At 39.9% G+C, this 20,327-nt stretch overlaps 1 protein-coding gene across 1 annotated transcript; it reads right to left on the reverse strand.

Moving 5' to 3' along the window:
* Positions 1 to 9,491: 9,491 nt before the first annotated feature.
* SNAI2 (snail family transcriptional repressor 2) lies at positions 9,492 to 12,564 on the reverse strand. The gene is made up of 3 exons (XM_071737516.1): positions 12,329 to 12,564; positions 11,196 to 11,741; positions 9,492 to 10,229 (listed from the first exon to the last, which is right to left on the reverse strand). Exons 1-3 carry the CDS (start codon positions 12,405 to 12,407, stop codon positions 10,048 to 10,050), a joined length of 807 nt encoding a protein of 268 aa, XP_071593617.1. The 5' UTR covers positions 12,408 to 12,564; the 3' UTR covers positions 9,492 to 10,047.
* Positions 12,565 to 20,327: the final 7,763 nt, after the last annotated feature.

A 20,327-nucleotide genomic window follows, 5' to 3' on the forward strand; every position in this document is an offset into this window, starting at 1 on the left:
AAGAGCAACAGAAATGATCATTTTACATCCCTCAACAGGAATTGCCCCAGTACACTCTGCAAGCCTGGCTTGTCAGCTGGGTTTCAGACGTTGAAATCTGCAGCTAATCAGTCCTGGTTGAACTAGGAAAGGTCACAGCAGTCCTGCTGAACTATTACTGAGGTGTTACAAGACATGGTGTTATTCATCCTTACTAAAAACAGGCAAGGAGAAAATCAAATGAAAGCAAAAGGATTAAATGTAGTGTATTTAATGTAGTCCCAACATGAGCAGGGTTGTTTCTGGCTGCACCAAGCATTCAGTTTCCCACCCCTAGTCCCATCACAAGTCACCTCAAAATCCTGTCTGGCCTATACTTTAGGCACAATCTTGGGAGCAAGGTGTGTAAGAAGCACTGTCCAGAGACTTGGGTCAGGTCTGTGTCAGGAACTTTTGCCAAGAATGTAGTGCTAAGGATTTTCTTTTTCCTTTTTCTTTTTCTTTTTCTTTTTCTTTTTCTTTTTCTTTTCCTTTTTCTTTTTCTTTTCCTGTTTCTTTTTCTTTTCCTTTTTCTTCTTTTTCTTTTTCTTTTTCTTTTTCTTTTTCTTTTTCTTTTTCTTTTTCTTTTTCTTTTTCTTTTTCTTTTTCCCTCTCCTTTTCCCTTTCTCTTTCCTTTTCCCTCTCCCTGTCCCTGTCCCTTTCCCTTTCCTTTTTTCTTTCCCTTTCCCTTCCTTCCTTCCTTCCTTCCTTCCTTCCTTCCTTCCTTCCTTCCTTCCTTCCTTCCTTCCTTCCTTCCTTCCTTCCTTCCTTCCTTCCTTCCTTCCTTCCTTCCTTCCTTCCTTCCTTCCTTCCTTCCTTCCTTCCTTCCTTCCTTCCTTCCTTCCTTCCTTCCTTCCTTCCTTCCTTCCTTCCTTCCTTCCTTCCTTCCTTCCTTCTTTCCTTCCTTCCTTCCATTTTGCTCATGGCATATACATTGAAAAAACTCCTGGGGAACACTTAAACTCCAATGTTACTTTACTATAGGACATGATAGGCTGAAAAACCTCATACCTTAATGTTTGATGGCAAACACAACATATATGTTCCTGTTCACGCTACTGCAATTGTACTTTTTCTTTATTCCATGTTTCACTATTTCTGTTTGATATTTCAAACTGCTACCAAGGCATTAAAGAACATGAGACTAAGGCAAAGGACAGCCTCATCCAAAATAGTCAACATTAACATTCACAAGAATGGAACACTAACATTCACAGGAGTGCCTCTCTGCCAAGGGAAGGCAGTCCTGCTCTTAGAGAGTTTGAACTTGCTCATAATCTGTCTGTGAAGCAGCAATACAAATGTATGGTTTGACTTCACTTGTCACCTCTTGAAAATATTCCTTCCTCCTTTCAAAATGAGGGATTGCATGAACACTGAGGCAGTGTTTATCTTTATAGGTAATGCATGCTGCAGTTTTTGTTACGGGACCCTAAAAAAGTACTACGCCAGATTTTAAGATATTTTCAGAAAACAACATTCTTTATGTTTAGGAACTAAGTAATGTGAGCAAGTGAAGATTATGTGAACTAAAAGACCTAAAAAACTATTTCCTGTTTAAAATGGGGGACCAAAATCACACCTGTGATGGCAACATATTTTTGTTTTTGCAAATGCCACAGGACAGATTCTTCCTCTCCGTTAGTGACCTAAGATGCAAACAGGCATTTATTTTCTTTAAGAACTGTAATATTTCTTCTTGCAGTGTCAACATGCAGCATAAAGCATTGTACTTGCAGCATTTCCCCTCTTGAGTTCATCATCTAAATGTGAAAAGAGATCTGTAATGTCAGCTTGTGTTGAAGAGACCTCATTAAATTTTTACTTTATGTTTACTTTACTTTATGTTTTAAGCAGGGAGATATAACCAAGATAAATATAATAAATACTATATCTTATATACTATATATTATATACTGCATATAATATAATATTTTATTTTGTTATATTTAAATTTAAATATTTAAATTTAAAGAAAATAATTAACCAGAATTCTAATTTCTTAAAAATATTTTCCCAATTTTAATTCTGTACATTTAAATTTGTGTGCTACATATATATCTGTATATATATTTAGCTTCTCATGATTTTGAATGTTCTTGATATTCATAGTTTATATTTGTGTAGTTAAAAAAATCCAACTATGTCCTGAGTTTCCATTATATTTGTGGCAATAAGCATAGCAATAAGGCATACCTGATTTATCAGCTGTGGAATCAAGATTTCTTCTCAAAGCTAAAGAGAGATGAACTATTGAGTTTCTCCTGTTACAGAAGCCTGACTTGAAAGGTAATCTGTAGTTGATATTTACACCTTGCAAATATATATTTAACAGAATGCTCTGCTATGAAGGCTGAAGCTTGAATAGACCTTAAGACCTCTTGTTTTCCTCCCCTTTGTTCCCAGGATCCGTGTTGTCCTGCCAGGGTGACACAGTGACATCCTCTGTGGACAAAGCATTTGGATTCAAATATTCAGAAGCAGCCTTCAGTCATGGCTCTCAGCTGTGACCACCAAACCAGAACCTAAAGTGGTGATTTTTGTAACCTGTGAGGAGAGGTCCCTGAGTAAAAAAAAATCAGGAAGAAAAACAGGTTTTGGGTATTTTTGTTTGGTTGGTTGGGTTTTTTTTGTTTTGGGGGGGCCTTTTTTTTGTTTTGTTTTATTTTCTTGTGTTTTTTTCTGCCAGTAGTGGGAAAGAATTGTGGGGGCAGAGAAGAGTGGAGCAATTCCATGAAACTACCTAGAAGCTGAAAGCCATTTTCAAAAAATGTGATTTTCTGTCAGTAGTTCAAGGCTGTCAAAAAATCCTGACTGTTCTTGAGTGTGGGTCTTGTCCAGTCAGAACTAGTTAGAGTCTGGACTGAGATGCCAACTTTGTTTCACAAACACCACCAAAATGTCCATCACAAGTCACAAGATTCTTTTTTTAGTTTCCCCAGGACACAGCAACCTGGCCCAGTTTCATGTATTACAGATGAATTGTGAATGCTTTGCTATAAATCTTGAAGAACTGCCTTCCAAAACATATTTCTATATCATTTAAAGATGTAAAAATATATAATGGTTTAATGATAAATATAATGTATCTTTTATGAGGGTAGATTTTTATTAGTCTTTTATGCCTAATATTATTACTTGAAGTTGTTGATTGTTGTTAATTCGATTTTTGCTAGAGTTACTTAATAACTGTCAGTTTTCATTCTTCTAACTCTTTATTCATTGTCAGCTGTGGATGATCTGCCAGCCCACATGAGAGGGCAGGTTACACTCAAAGGCATTTACTTTGGTTTAGGGACATGTGCAAAATCTGAGCTAATTGCAGTGCAACTTTAGACTTTAACTGCTTCTTATTAGCGGCTTAACAGATGTCTGTGACTTCTTATTCTGGTCTTCAGTGCTTCTACTGGGAACCCACAGAACTCAGAGAGAGATGTAGGCAACTCTCTGTGAGGGATTTGTTAGACTCAGCTCCTGCGTTCCCAGGTCATGCCTTTAAAGAAGAGAGGAAAAGGTGATGGTTGGGAGCTGCTGCCCAGCATGTGACTGTCAGGAGGTGGCCCAGAATGTAACATGTATTTGTTGCTTGGACCCATATCTTAGGCTGGTTAGAGGACATGGTGATGCCCACATCTATCAAGTATTAAAAGATCCAGGATTTCTGAGTCTGATATCTTTCAGCCCCATCGGGGAAGGAGATGATTCCTATGTATAACTATAATGGAAGGGACTTAAACATGAGAAGTAGGGAGAATGCAGAGGCTTAGCAAAGAGAAGAATGGCTTTCTGTAGGTTTCCACTAGGCAAAAAGCTCTGTTTTATTGTACAAGTAATATAAAGCTAAACTTCTAGGAAAGTATTCTGATCCACAATGCGTAGTGTTCTCAGCCCTCCTCATGCTGAGTGGATGGACAAACAACTTGAAGAACACCTTCCTTTGACTTTTTCCTTCTAGAAAGCACCCTTGTGCTTGCATTTAAACGTTCTCTTCTTTCTTTCTTTTTTTTTTTTTTTTTTTTTTTCTGATTGAGGGATGCCTCTAGAAACAGAAGGAACCCTGTTGGTTTTCCTGAAGGAGGACCCTCAAATTAGGGTTGCAGTGAAATAGTTGAACATGCAGGCTGTTCAGTGGATTGTTTACCTGAGTGAAGAGACCTTGTCAATGTTTGCCTGTATCTCTGTTCCTCTGCCGAATTTACAGGGTAAAGGCCACTAAAAATGACAGAGACCATGTGAATTTGAGCTGCTCTTCATGTGACTGCTGGTTTTTGTGTCTTCTTTTAAGTAACTGGTGTAAAAATATGTTTGTATGAATGACAGATATAAAAGGCCATTTATGTCATCTTGGCAAGGAGTGCAAAGCTGTGCTCTTCATCTACCCTCTGGCTGCTTAGCATACACAGTGGACAAACTTCTGGTAGTGCACATGAAGAAGAAAGGAACACAAGAGATAGAGTAAGAAAGGAACACAAGAGATAGAGTATATTCAATGCATAGGTAAAGGGAGGAAAGGAGACATATGGAATAGAAATGAAGTGTTTCATTTTGCAATATCTTTTGTCTTCTAGAAACCTGGAGGAAATTAAAGAAGGCCATGAAGAAGCACCCACTCACAATGGTAGGTGAATAAAAAGAAAAAAAAAAAACACAAAAGAAGGATTGATTTGGATGGCATTCTTGAAGTACCGGGCAGGTAAGTGGAAAGGAACAAGTTGACCAAACTGCCAAAAAAAAAAAAAACAAGACCACAGTGCATTTTTATTTGGTTTCTACTCTAGCCTCATATGGCTTATGTTTCCCTCAGAAGAGACAGCACTGTAAGGATGTGATTGGGCTGCAGCATGACCTCAAGCACTTTGCTAAATCACGTTTCATACAGTGTTTCAATAAGAATATGCCTCAGCAGCAAGGTGTGCACCTTGTTAAGAAACTGTTGGCATGTACTCACCTGAGGCACCCTAATGCTTCCTTCTGCTACAGGACAGGGCAACTCTCTCTCTCCCAGAAAAGCACAGTCCTGTCCTCCACACCCTTCAGAGTTCCTGATGACTTTGTGGAGATATGGAATGAATTTAAATTTTGGAGAAGGGATAGAGCATGCAAGCATATTTTTTATTTGCACTCTATAGTTCATTTAGGTTCCACAATCTCAATACATTCTATTAGCATCCTACCAGAAACTGAGTAGTATTTCCCCCTCTGCTCAGAAGTAGCAAAATGTCTCTGCAGTGCTGGGACAAGTTCTCACCTCTCCAGTTCCAAGAAGACATGACAGTACTGGACTGAGCCCAGTGAAGGGCCAAGATTGGAGCACCTCTCACAGGGTAGGGACTGAGACAGCTCAAGAAGAAAAACTCAAGGGAGACCTTATCAATGTGTACAAATACTTGACAAGAGGAAGTAAAGAAGTCTGAACCAGACTCTTAGTGTTGCTCAGTGACAGGAAAAGAGGCAGCATTCACCATCTGAAATACAGGAAAACTCATTTAAATGTAAGCAAGAAGTTCCTTTAGTACAAAAATGATTGAATGTCAGAACAGATCACCCAGAGAGGTGGCAGTGTCCATCACTGGAGATATTAGAAACCCAATTGGATGCAGTCTTGGGTAAACTAATCCCCTGGCCCTGCTTTGTGCAGAGGGGTTGGTCTGGGCAATCTACAGAGGTCCCTTCCCACCTTAACTGTTCTGTAATTCCTGCATTTCACTTGCCCTCGGTCTCTTCTGATTTCTTGCAGCCACAATTTGATGTTCCAATACCCTAGGTTGAAGCAGGCTTCCATCACTTCACTCTTTACATTTCTTTGAACCAGAATTATAATTTATATATTTAAAGTGTTAGAACAGCTACTTTTAAAGAGACAAAACAAACCAACTGCAACAGCTAGTGAACAACCAGATTTCTAAAGAAGTAATGTTAAGCATTGAAAAATTAATGTAAAAAATATATATATATTAAGATGAAATATTGCTTTGCTTTTGTGGAGGAGGAACTCAGCTGTAGCACAAGACATCAGAATTAAATTACCACGTTTCCCATTGTCTTTCCTTTTTAAATTGAAATTATGGGATCTTTAGGGTGCTTCTTTTTAATATGATTTTATGGAGTTTAGACTAATAAGCCCTGAGCTTGCTTAATAGTAACAGGAACTATAATCATCCAAATAATAGAGTAAAATACAGAAGACAGATTTCATGGTGCCTTAATCTGATGCACTTATGTTAACCCTTTTGCTGAATGCATAAGATGCTTTTCTGAACTCCACATTAGTTGGAAGGGTAATTGCAGTGATTTCAGCATGAGTGTGACCTTAGTTTTGTTTTCATTTCATGTACATTTTATTTAATTCTGCAGCCACTGAGGTGAAATGCATACCCAAACAGAAGCAAAGGAATAGAGAAGAGGAAACCAAAGTCAATCAGTTATTGCCTTAAGAAACTGGTACACCCAGTTTGTAACTGTACGTGGGCTGTTGTGGTCCAGCTCAGCCCTTCACACTGAAAGTGCATTCAGAAGGTGGACATAAAAGCAACTCACTGGTGAAGAGTCAAAAACCAGTTAAGAATCACATTGATTATAGGTTGCTATCATGCAGGTGCCTTTAGAGAAGAGGCTGGCCTTTTGGTAACTTAACTGTTTACTTAAAAGCATTACATTTAACAATGGTGTCAAGAATTAAAAATAAAAATTGATTGATTTGAGAGAAGAGGAATAAAGATATTCAGAATGTGGGGAGCATGTTTTCTTAAGAAAGATTTCAAAAGATGACTATTTGGTTGGAGAACCAGAGACGTCTTTTGAGAAATGTAGCAATGGTTAGAGAGATTCACCATGGAAGGAGCTTTGCCCTCATGTTTTGAGAAAGTTGCAGGAGTCATCCACCGACAGCTCAGAGCAGAATTTAATTTACATTATAAATAGCTTGTGCAGGTACAGAAGGGCATTTCTAGAGTAATGAGGTAAAACTATTAATGGAAAATATTTTTGAGAAATGTCCTGGCAGCAAATAGAAAGCAGTCTCACAGGAAAAGCAGAGAAATTCAGATGCCTGGGAAGTTTATGTTGCAACTGGACAGAGAGCAAGGGATCTATGATAGAGCACTCACTCTGCTTCAATTAAAGAGATGAGCCAGAAGAGCTTCTAGCCTTTCCCATCTTTGTGTTTTATGAGTACAGGTGTTACAGGCATGCAAAGTAGCATATCTTAATTGTCATCTCCAAATCAGACCAGTTCCACTTGTGTTTGGTTTAGCATACTGTATTTTGATGAAGTTTTCATCTGATTTCCCTCAAGGACAACAGTAGCATTTCCACTGATTCAAGAAGTGAAGCTCTTATGCTAGTTCATTTACTATGGGCGTCGAGAATTTTAAGTGTGAATTATAACAATGGAAAAGCCTTTGTGACATGACACAGGAGAGCAAACCTAGAACTTTGACAGTACAAGTAGCTGTTGATTGCCAGAGCTTTACTCATACTCCAGTAAATTTGCTCTGGGAAAAGAAAGCTGCACAAAGAGCTGCTGGAGCCTAAGAACTTCAAAGCAATGACATGGAAGTGCAAATCAATAGAGTAACCACGTGAAAATTTTCAGGGGTATTTGATGCCTTCATGTGTTCATTTTGAAATGTTACCTTACAAATTCCCACTAAGCCTATCTTTCTTAACTCTCTAGCTATTTCCTGGGAAAATAAAAAAAAAAAAAAGAAAAAAGTTCTAACAGATCTTAGGGAATCATTCTTATAACCTTGAGATCTTGTCAGAAGACCCTTAGAGAATATGAAAAGCTTCATTTGAGCTGGTCTTTTTTTTCAGTACAGTGTTTCCCGTGGAGAAAAGATGCAAAGCTCCCATCATGTGCTTATTGCCACAGTGACTGCAGTTGCAGCCCTGCTGGAGCACTCCTCTGCAGGACTCAGCTGCAGCAGACACAAGGCATGCGTGGTCTGTTGCATTATTTTGCTGAAACGCAGTCTTTTTCAAGAAATTTGCACCATGTTTTTATCTGTCAGTAATGTTCTTTTAAAGCTGTCAGAATTTTGTTTTGGTAATACCGGCTCCTGCTGGTACCCTGAGGTAGACATAGCAGTCTTTAGACTGGATGTCAGCTACTGCTTATCTGCTTTCTAGCTTTGTACTTTGTGTTAAAGTTGAAAATAGTGTTGTCTCCTTCTAATCAGTAATGACCAGACATGATTCGCTGATGTTGTAATGCTTTTATATAATTCAGAGCTTGGAGTTCTTAGTCAAATAACCTGAAGAAAAATATTTCTACCTTTTATTACTGAATAATTCTTTCCTGTGATGCATCAGCTGATATACAGTCTTAACAGATTCATTCGACATGTCGGATAAGCAAGATATTTTAAGAAAAATATCTTTAATCTTTCTGAAATGGCCATGTAAAACAAATCGTACTGTGACTTGACTACTACTTGGAAAGAGCATCATGCAAATGTTACTGAACTCCTGCAAGGCTCTACTGACTTTAATGAACTTTGGATCATGCCCAGATTTCCTAGTGAGTGTTAGGAAAAGTACTATACTATGCTACTCTAATAGCATCCTTTCAACTGTTAAAACACAAGAAAGAAGTTTATTTTAATTTTTTTTGATAAAACGTATTTCACAATGTTGTCATACTGTTGTAAGCAGCAAAAAAGCAACAGTGTTTTAAAGCAGGGATTCTAGAAAAATGCTCTGTATGGTTTTAAATGCAATGGGTGCATTCCTTTCTAATGTTCATTACTTGTGAACATTAGAAAGTTCTAAGTATATGCATCAAACTAAGCATATGCATCTGAAAGTCACTTTTATCTTCGTTTTTTCATGTGGAAACACTTGCATTTTTCTATGTGCCAAAGCCTTGATAAACCAGACACAGCTGTTTTTGTTAACTAGAACAGACAACAGAAATCTTACTTAAAAATGTTTATTGTAAAAAAAGTGGCTAGAAAACAACATAAATTTCACTTCACACTTTCTTCAAGTTATCTATAGATGCTGCTATAGGCAACAGTTCACTTTCATTCATAACACATTCAATCATATAAAAATAAAAATATTTACATTATGTCCACATACTTTACAAAATCATTAATAAAAAAAGGCACTTGGAGGGGTAATGCTGAAAATATTGCATTTCCTTTGTGCATTAAAAAAAAAAATAATTGTTAAACTCCCATGAACCCCCTCTCTTGCACTTATTCCCGTTTTTTAAAGAAAGATTAAAGTCTAGAGGAACTATTCCATATTAAAAGATGGTCAAGCATGCACCAGGAATGTCTGAAGCTAGAGACTTTTTTTTTCCTTTTTCAAAAAGGCACATGCGGTTTATTTGTGGCTTTTAATTTTTCGTACATTCGCTTGCATGGTTTTTTTATCCTCTCTTACTTATGCAGTTTTAAAGCATTTTGGATCATTAATGAAGGCCTTGGCTTCTAATAAAATAAAATAAAAAACAGAGCAATGAATAATATTAAAGATTTACTAAGGTAAACTTGGAATACTTTTTAAGGCACCTGAGATAAATGGTGTCTAGCAAAATTCACTTGGGTAGTATTTTCAATAAAAGTTCCACTTAAAATACTGTTTCTTTGGTTGAAATGTCTTGGCAGGAATGTATTAGTAACATTGCAGCCTTTTCTAAGCAAAAAAGACGACATACATTTGGCTTCATTTGAAAATAAATCTGATAATGCTTCTTCCTTTAGATCTACTTGAAATGTCATGCATGGTGTATTTCCCCACATGTCAGAATTCACACCTAGGAACATGAATGTGTGACTGAACAGAAACTACTTAAAGCTCATTTCTACCAACATTCTAAGTTCTTCCACTACTTTGTTTATTCACTTGTTTGGCAGTGTTTTTTGGGTTTTGGTTTGGGTTTTTTTTTTTGTTTTTTTTTTTGTTTTTTTTTTTTGTTTGGCTGAAAAGTAGACAAGAAAACGCCTTTGGATTTCCACTTATCATCTGGAACAGAAGTGGAGAAATGCATCGAGTCCAGGTAAACATTGACTGCATGACTCAGTGTGCTACACAGCAGCCAGATTCCTCATGTTTGTGCAGAAGAGACATTCTGGAGAAAGTTTTGGAGCAATTTTTGCACTGGTATTTCTTCACATCCGAATGGGTTTGCAGATGAGCTCTCAGATTGGATCTGTCTGCAAAAGCCCTGTTGCAGTGAGGACAGGAAAATGGCTTCTCTCCTAAAAAAAAAGGAAACATCAAGGAAAAATAGGATAAAGCTTAAAAAAAGAAGTTCATCTTCAGGACAGGCAAACCCCACTTTTATCCTAAGAAAGAAAGAAACAAACAGAAAGGGTTGATTTTAATAAAGAATGTGTAATAATCAGGCTACAGATGCAACAGCTTTCAGCACTGCTGATTGTACTTGAGGAACTCAGTCTTTCCAGAATATGCTGCTAAGTGCAGTTGCTGAAGACAAGCTGCTGACACCTTCTGCATCTGCAGGTGCAGGCAGTACTTGAGGCTGGGCTCCTCCCAACATGCTCAAATATTTCCATAGAACTTTTTCTGCTGAGTGAAGTGGGAATTACTGGGGACAAGGGCTTTGACTGAAAAGCAGCAAACAGCAGTACAGATATTACAGTGTACCCAGTGTACTCAAAATCAAGTTTTTGTCTCAACGGAAAGAAAAAAAAACAAAACAAAACTCCAACAAAGACCAAACAACTGCTTCAGTGATGATGTATTTCGAATTCTTAAGGACTTGAGATAGCACATGCAAACCCTGCTAACTGCTCAAGGAAGCAGAAAGAAGCTCCTCATGTATTTCTGTCATGTGCTTTATTTCACAGATGGAGCTTTCTCAAAGTTAGCAATTTCCACACACTGAAAGTTAACATAAAATCCTTACTGCGAAATGTTCAGCTAGGGGAAATGGGCTAAACCATTCTGAAATTATCAGTGCTGATTTAGTCTAGTATCTGATCCCCAGTTATGAGACCATGCTACACACCCCCTTCCCCAGCCCCCCCCCACTCCAAGGAGGAAGAATTTAGACTTTAATGATACATTTGGGATTCTGCATATGCATTTCAAGGTTAGTAAGGAAACACTGCTGGGTTTTTTACCATCTGTGAAGATAAAGAGCAAAAGGACATCCTGATGTTATAGCAACAAGAAAGTGCAATTGCAATGGTTGTTCTTACCAGTGTGAGTTCTAATGTGTCCTTGAAGTAGCCAAGGTCTAGAGAAAGCCTTGCCACAGATCTTACAGACACAAGGCAGTGTGTGGGTCCTGATGTGCATCTTCAGTGCTCCCAGGCTGACATACTCCTTGTCACAGTACTTGCAGCTGAATGATTTCCTAGACTGGGCATCACAGTGCAGCTGCTTATGTTTGGCCAACCCAGAGAAAGTTGAATAGGTCTTGTTGCATAAACTGCACTGAAACTTTTCAGCTTCAATTGCATGGGGGTCTGAAAGCTTGGACTGGATTCTCTCTTCTTCATCGCTAATGGGACTTTCTGAACCGCTGTGATCTTTGGAGGAGGTGTCAGAAGGTGGAGGTGGGCTGACTCTTCCCAAAGATGAGGGGTATCCAGAAAGCGGAGAGAGGTCGTTGGGTAATGGAGACGGTAGCAGCCCGGTTGTAGTCCACACAGTAATGGGATTGTAAGCTACTGAGCTCAGGATCTCTGGCTGTGGTATTATAGGGACTGGATAGCTTTCATACAGGTAGGGGGATATAATCACTGGAGAAAGAAGAAAATTTTAGGGTAAGAGAACTAAAAAGTATTTCGAAAAGCAGCAAAATTAACATTTTGGGGATTAAAAGGTGCATAAATTAAAGGCTCGGTGCAATCATCTAAATATAAGGCAGATTAAGGAAATACTATTTCATACATATATTCTGATGAGTAGAGACAGTGCCCTGGAACAGCCAATTTGCACTTAGAGAGTCTCTTCAAGGCAGCATGCTGTTTCTAGACCATGCAGCCTGATACAACGAAGCAGTGAAACTTCCTGAAGGATTTCTATGGAAGTTTCAATTCTACCACCAGCAGACACAGAACAGGAAAACGCCAAATCCTGAGTAACAGAGTTCAAGTGGATGAGCAAACTTTTTATGACTCACTCTGGGCAACACTGACATATTTCTCAAAACTCCCTCCTTGTAACCAAAAAAAAAAAAAAAAAAAAAAAAAAAAAAAGAGCTAGCAATGAACTAACCCATTTCCCCCAAGCCTGAAAAAAGCTACCCCACCCCTCCTCCTGACTCTCCCTCTGCAACCTCAGAAGCAAGGCGGCGGTGGCTTTAAATTTCGTTGTTTTTTGTTACCTGTATGAGTGTCCAGCTCGCTGTAATTCGGCTTCTTGGACGAATTGAAATGTTTCTTGACCAGGAAGGAGCGTGGCATTTTGGATGCAAGGCTTTCTCCTTCTTCCAGGTTCTCCTCGCGGGCGGGTGTGGCAGTCCCCTGGCCGCTGTGCAGGACACACGGGCACAGGCTGTATCACTGGGAGAGCATCGGTCCTTATCCTATCGCCTTCCCCACGCCGTCCATCCGCCGGGGCTGTGTAGTGGCAGTGCAGCGGCGCCTTGAAAAGTGCTGTAAATACCCACTAGTCAGGTGCAAGGGGGGAGGGAAGGGTTTTTCCGCTCCTCCAATCACTTCGGGATGTTCTCAAGCACTTTTTTCCAAACAGGCTGTTTTTCTGGGAGGGCTCTCCGGCTGCTGGCAGGAGGGATCCAATCCCTGCTCGGAGGGTTTGGTTCAGGTTTCAGCTCCTCCCGCTGGAGACAGCTGCGGACGGAGGAGCGAGATGGTGTCAGAGCGCGTTACCCTGGTCTGTAGAGTAGGGGTACGGTGCCGGGCAGGATCTCGGTCTAAAACTGTGTTGGTCAAAGTGTTTTCTCTTGGTTTTTTGCTTGTTTGTTTGTTTTTAAAGAAAGAAAGAAAAAAAAAGAAAAGCACACAGCAGAACTTAGTTTACTTGTCAGTTAAATCCTCTTTTTTCTTTCTGACCGAGACCTGGAAAAGTCATAGGCACTGAAACGTCCTTCTTATCCTCCCTCCACCTCCACCCCCACCCCCACACCCCCTCGGTTTTTTTTGGTTTTTTTTTTTTCTCCTTTTTTTAAAACAATCTGGTTTCCAGATGTTTGATATAAGAATTACAACGGAACAAACTGTTCATTAAGGGCAGGAGGGGGGGACATTACAAGATAACAAGTTAGCTGGGAGACCTAATGAAAGGCTTTGAACTGATTGTGTGCCTGCTCCGTTTGGGAACTGTCTTGGAATAGCTGTGTTGAGGAAAGGCTGGAGACAAGCAGCCTGCCTCCCTAACCTGCACCCTTCCAGGCAGAAGGGCCAGAGAGATACTGCGAGTGAGTTCAAGGAGAGGTAGAAGTCCTGGAAAAGATTACATTTCAGAGCAGGGTGATAGGTTTTCTGTAATATGCATACTGCTTCAGACTGTTCATATGGAAAATACTTTCCTTTTTATTTTAAAAATCTATAGAATGCAAAACCTCGACCTTTCCTTCCTTGGGAGTAGTTATGTCACTCTTTTGCCTATCCTCTTAGGGCACTGCCAAGGAAATTTTCCTAATTATCCAAAGCAGTTAAAAGATGCACAGATAAGCAAAACCTCCAAAATTATAGACTGCGTGATTTAAATGTCTCTCAAATGTCCTTCTCCATTAGTATATTTAGGACCTCTTGATTTCCTATGAAGGTATAATCTGTATTAAGCATTTCATTTAGGATGAAAGCCTCATAAATGTGCTACAGAATTCTTTGGTTATCTAGATTCGTTTAGGGGGGATGTTTAGTCACAGATTTATTTCTTTATTTAATTTCAAAGTATTTGCATTTTGAAAATACGGCCAGGCGAACGCTGCTAAGTTTCAAACCCAAATTACACCTTGACTGACTCTTGGTCTGCCCTTCCCACCCCCCCCCTCTGACTCCCCCCTCTTTGTCTATTAACTACACCTGCCTGGGCACATACCAGTGTGCTGTGCCAGTGTGCCGCGAGGGCTCTGTCCTGTCAGGAGGAGGTGCAGAGGGGTGTTTTACAGAGACCACCCCAGTCCTTTTTTTTTTTTTTTGCAGCAGGTGTTGGAGGAGACATGAAAAAAAAAAAAAATCCCTCTGGTTCTGTTAAGACATGTAAGAGCAAAGTGCTTTGTCGAGGTGCATGACTTCTTAATCTCTTGGATGCCAAAACAAGTGCAGAGAAAGTTAGCCATTTTAAGGAGCTGGTTAAAAAGATTCAGCTGTTCAGCATCTCACTCTGGTGTCTGTGGGTGCAAGGTGTCACACGGATTTCCAAGCTGTAGGGAACACACCCAAGCTATGGGTGGAAAGGGAAAGTTGCAAGGAAAGGGACTTCCCAGGTACCTGCTTAACAGCTGGGGTGGAAGAACAGATGCAGCTCTTCCCAGAAGGGAGAGCAGTGCAAGCTGTTGCTTTTCTCAACTCCACAGAAATGAAGAAATCCACAAAGCATTTTTAAAAGATTGCATTTGTGGTCCTACTCCCCTCTCGGCTCTTTTCCATCTAAGTGCCACTGCACTGCCAACTCTGGGAAATCATTGCATTTCAGGATGTGAGGCATTAGTCTGTATCTAAATAGTCTGTTACATGAGCTGTGATTCAGACCTTGAGCCGGTTTAAGTTTGTGTGTTGAAATGAATGGAGCCATGCAGATTTTCACTGGCTCGGGTTCTGTTCTTTTGTATGTTTGTTAAAAGTAAAGGGTCTGATTCACCAGTGAGGTACTCCCTCTCGGGGCATTTTCACCAGCATAACACTGGAGTGATGCAGTTTAAATTAATTGCACTTATATAAATCACAGGCGCGTAAGCAGTTAGCCCACTGGCTGAGCTGATTGAAGGATGTTAGGAATTGGAAGGAAGGCATGTTATTACACGGTCCTGAAAGAATATTAGCAGCACATACTACCTGAGTGAGGTCTGCTGTCAAAAAAAGGGAGAGTCTGCGTGAGGAGTAGTGGGTGAGTCAGAGTAAACAGGTGTTCTGAGTGTTTACTGGAAATGTGGATGAGAGGGCACCCGGAGACGTGCAGCATCCATCCCCCTTCAAGAGAGGCAACACAAAGGTCGAGTGCAGAAGGTGGGAGGTGTCCCCTCCTCGGGGAAGGTGGGGGGATTGCAGAAGGTGGCTGTGGGGATGACTCTGAGGGTCACACTGCCTGTGGCTAAAGCCTTGTGCCCACCTCTGAAAAAATCAGGCCTAGAGCTTCCCTATCACATTTTACAAGTAGCTGGCCTTTTAGGGATTCTTTCTGTTTTCACTTTGAGAGCTTGTGTAAAGCTGCCTTGTTAATGCCACTGGGCTGCTAATTGCCACTCTGCAAAGCAAGTAGGAAATGATTCGAGCAATTCTGTTGCCTGAAAACTTGGCATGTCCTTTTCACCACCTAAATGATTAAAGTGAATGTTTGAACCAGGAGGCAGAATTTTTATCTTTAATTTTTTTTTTTACATCAGGTCACCTCTTCATATGCCAAAATAGCAACCCGTGAGCCTCACTGTAGTCTCCTCATTTCTGACATCTCCATCAAATCCTTTTCTTTGTCAGGCTTTCTGAGAAGGGCAGCAACTTCTGTTACTCAGCTTTCTGGAAATGGCAGGGTGCCAGAACTATTCTTGTTATCAAAAAGAGAAGAAGACCCAAAGCTAAGGCATTACCAGCTTAGTTTTTCTCTTGGCAGCGTTTATGTCTTTACAAAGGATCAATTGCTAACAAGATCACAGATCAGATATTGTTAAATATCTGGATAAACCTCAGCAGAATAATGAAAAATACTTTTAGGATATTAAATATATCATGCTGGATCACTGTTCCCAAAGCACAATGTATTTCTCAGGTATCTCTGTTAAGCACATTTTGCCTGGACCTGCCATGGAGCCCACAGAAGGCAGCACAACGATGTTCAGAGGAGCCCCCAGGCGGCACTGAGCCTGGTGGAACATTCCAAAAATAGCTCTGGGAGTTTAGTGATGCAGGTGACGACTTCATCCTGGAAGGGGTGAAATCTCAAGTAACTCACAGAGTAGCTCTGGCAATTCATAAACCTCCTACATTTCAAAGGAAAGTGTGGAAATAATTAATATGAGGGGGAAAAATCTGATCAGTTTTCAATAGCCAGTTGAATGTAGAGCATACAAGCTCAGCTTCACTGCTAATCTGCACTTGCATGTTTCCTCCCTTACACGTCCCTGGTATATCCTGGGAAAGAAGTGGTGTAACTTTTGTAAGCAGGAAAAGTTTAGTGGAGCTAGAAGGTGATTATGTTGGATGTCAGAGAGAAATAAGCAGAAATTAACACAGTAGAGGGGAACAATTAAAAAATGCTGCTCCTTCCCATTGCCCCAAAATATATACCTTCAGAAATCTTTTGAAACACATTTTTTGGATGCCTTTTCTTTCATGCTTGCTCATCCTTCTAAATACTTGACCTGAACTATTGGGAGAAATGGAAGCAGATTTAAAGAAGGATGGTTATGAAATCATGTCAGTTTTCAGATTTGCAGGCTTAAAGTGCAATGAGTCAGAATAAATCTGTGCACCTTGGAAAGTTTCTTCAGTTCAGGTAAAAATCTCCACATTTTGAAGGTTTTGCACCCATGAATACATATTTTCTAAAATCAGTGACTTTAAGTCAAGGTTATTAGAGTTCTGTAACAGGATCTAAACTTCTGACATTCAGAAAGATTATGAAACAGTTTTGCTTTCATGACATGTTATAGAACTAAGTGTTCCTCCATGTTTCAGTTAATTCAGGTTTGCAATTCCAGTTTAAGCCTATTAAAGAGATGATGATTGAACAACAAAAATTTGATTCAGTCTGAATGTTCCAGTAAGTCAAGGAGCTTTAAAGTGGTTCTCTCAGAGGTCTAGGTCTATCTCTAATTTATATATATATATATATATATATATATACACACACTATTCACTGCAAACAAACTTGCATTTATTAATAAGATCCAAAATGTTTGCTTTTGTATAAAGTAGTTCAGACAAATCTGGCTTCTGTGTGCTATCTTCTTCACACCTGTGTAACTTCACTGACTTCAGAGAGTTCAGTTTAAAGTCAATTTATCCCAGAATTGAGGAACCTGGTCATAGTTCAATATTCCTGCATTGTTTCCACATTAAGATATTTAAAGAATGGACCAAATTTCCCTGTCATTCCCATCTGTAGTATATCCATTGTCTAGAGCTGAGCTATTTCACATTTATTCAAGCAGAAGTGAGATGTGATTCTAGTCCAATAAATAGAACTCCTTTTATGTGTGTGTGATTCTGTGACAAGTATTCATGAAACAGAAACATGTTAACAACCCAGAGTTGCAACCCGTTTCTGTTTCATGAATATTTGAAATAACGAAAAAGCTCTGGAAAGTGATGCTTTCTGCAATGTTATTACTTTTCCATGATCCGAATAATACCAGTGTCATATTCATCAAAGGAACAAAAGATTGGAAAATGCTGACCCCAGGACTGGGGGAAGGAAGGGAAGGGAAGGCTGGCACAAGCCTTCTGTGGTTGGAAGGAGCCATCTGCTGGGCAAAGCCACAGCCTGAGCCACGGGCTCTCCGGAGCCAGCCCTGGGCCAGTCGCCCCATCGTGTGGCCAGTTCGGGAACTGGGGTTCTGGAGACCTCCGGGCAGCTGCCACCGCCTTGGTGGCGGTGGGACTTGGGGGAAGAGAAGTAATAAGATGCTACAGAATGGCTAAATCACCTCCCGAATTTTGTAATATGGCTGAGGTTTATGGCTCTGGGGCCTTTTCATCGTTGTTGTTTCTTGCTTCTTGTTTCTTCTTTTTGTAAATATATATATTTACAATGTATTTATTCTATACTATTACATTTGCACACATATACTTATGTTTGTACTGTAATGTATACTTGTGGCTGTATTTCAAAAGCTGACAAGGAAATCACGTGACAAATGTTTGTGGGAAAGAAAGGGTCATAATTTCTACTTTACAAATTAGTAACTGAAGCATGAAGAGATTAAGACAAATTTTCAAGATGTTAATTTTAAAGTGTATTTTTAAGTAAGTCTTGTGGAACTGTTCTCCCCAATAGCCTATAGCCTTGTCTTCAAATGATGCTCAAGCTGCTATATCATTTACTCTGTAAATTAACAGAGCTTTCTGACAGTAAAAGATTATAAGGAATATAGTTCTTTGTATTCCTTTGAAGGATTATAAAAAGTTTAATTTGTATTATTAAACTATCATTAACAGATTACCCAGAGAGAATCATAGAATTGTTTTGATTGGAAAAGACCTTTAAGATCAAGTCCATCATTAACCATCAAGTCCAACCATTAACCTAACACATTTCCAAATTCACCAACAAACCATGCCCCTAGGCACTACATTTACACATCTTTTAAATACCTACAGGGCAGGGATGGTGACTTGAGCAGCCTGGTCCAGCACCTGACAACCCTTTCAGTGAAGATTTTTTTCCTAAGATCCAATCTAAACCTCTCCTGGCACAACTTGAAGCCATTTCCACTTGTTCTATTGCTTGTTACTTGAGAAAAGAGACACCCACCTTGCTACAACCTCCTTTCAGGTAGTTGTAGAGAGCAAAGTTACAGAGAAGTGGTAGATGTCCCAGCCCTGTAAGCATTCAAGGTCAGGTTGGATGGGGCTCTGAGCAGCCTGACCTAGCTGAAAATGTCCCTGTTCTCTGCAGAAGGGTTGGACTAGGTGACCTTTAGAGGTCCTTTCCATCCCAAACTGTTCTGTGATTCTATGATCCTCTATACTACGACCTTTATTCACAGCCAGCTTTGTCTTCATAGAACTTTGGCTTTCATAGCTTTTCAACTTTCATGTTGTTTTTTGTTTTTTGGGGTTTTTTTCCCAATGAAATAAAAACTAGTTTGATAATTTTTTTACATTATAAAATTAATTAAAAATATTAAATTAATGCTTGTCCCTTTATTCTATTTGGTGAACTGGAGTACTTGGATTTGGCCATCTATGTTTTGCCTAGGTTTCACTTCTGTTGTTCTCATAGCAATTACTTGGCACTGTGGTTGTAGTGTTTTTTTCCATTGGGCAGAAGCCCATAGTTCACTTTCAAGCATGCCCTGTCTTGCCAACTCTACCTTAAGGTTCCCCACCACTTTGGTGTTTACTGACAGAATGTCCTACACTACCTGCCAGAAAATACAAATGTAAACCCCATCACCAAGCTTTCTCTGAAATTAGGTTGAACTGGTCACTGCCAACCATGTCCTACCCTTGGACTAGGTTTAACTGTCTATATGACACCTCCTCTTCTTGGCCACTTTTCCTACACACCTACATAATCACTTTCATTGCATTTCTGATTTCTTCCTTTGAAAGCACAGGCAGTTGTTTGTTGCTGGGTGGGCACAACTTGTCCTCTTCCTTTCCCTTGAGGTGTGTTGGGTGAAGGAAGCAGCAGTAGCCTTTGACATGCAGTTTGGACATCATGCCAGATCTGGAGGATGGGGTTGCTGCCTGGCAGCACGGAGTCATGGAGTAGGGACAAGTGTGTGGGCAGTGTGCTGGGGACAGCAGAGACCTCCCCCTCTGCTGCTGAACTCAGTACACAGTATTCAGAAATGTATGTGGCATAACTGCCACAAAATCTAACTTTCCTGGGCAGTCTATCACTATCTTAGATTAGTGAACCAGTGTCTTTGTTTATTCCTCCACTGCATATTTATTTGTTCAAAGGATTCAAACTCATGAATTCTTTTCTCCATCCATGCAGCTCTTGGCATCTCAGCAATGTGCACTAGAGTTGCACTGCTAACCGCTGGGACATTTATCTTTTTGCTCCAAAATGAACAGCTGATGTCACTCCATGGAGTTAGTATCTCTGTTTCAGTATAAATTCATCACTTTGCTGAGCAATAGAAGGTGAGACGTGCTGGGTTTGCTCCAGTGCTCTTCTGTTTCATGTTGAGGTGTCACCTTTCTGAAACCCCTGCTGCTCAAAGGGACAGTAGTGCTACAAGGATGGTTCAGCACCTATATTGTCTTTTCTTTGTTCTTTCATTTGACAGTATGTATTACTTGCACACTGGACCCCAGCCAAATGGTGTTCTTGTCTCTTTGTAATTTCTTGCATTGGCTTCAAGAGCTTGGTCTTTCAATTTCTTGAGGTCTGTTTAGGAGTTCCCAGGACAACAGAGATTTCTGATAGTGAAGATCTCCTGAGCTCCAGCTCCTTTGCGTTCAGATTAGTATTCTGCTTCTGGGTCTGAGAAGCTTGATAAAGGCATCCTGCACTATCTTCTCCTG

This window comes from Heliangelus exortis, chromosome 2 (genome assembly GCF_036169615.1).
Source record: "Heliangelus exortis chromosome 2, bHelExo1.hap1, whole genome shotgun sequence".
NCBI lineage: Eukaryota > Metazoa > Chordata > Aves > Apodiformes > Trochilidae > Heliangelus > Heliangelus exortis.

Excerpts from the sequence above, each read along its gene's own strand:
- SNAI2 (XM_071737516.1), bottom strand. The coding sequence starts at position 12,407 with ATGCCACGCTCCTTCCTGGTCAAGAAACATTTCAATTCGTCCAAGAAG. Across the intron at positions 11,742-12,328 it reads CGAGCTGGACACTCATACAG|TGATTATATCCCCCTACCTG; the intron begins GTAACAAAAAAC and ends TTCTTTCTCCAG. Across the intron at positions 10,230-11,195 it reads ACACATTAGAACTCACACTG|GAGAGAAGCCATTTTCCTGT; the intron begins GTAAGAACAACC and ends CTTTTTTTTTAG.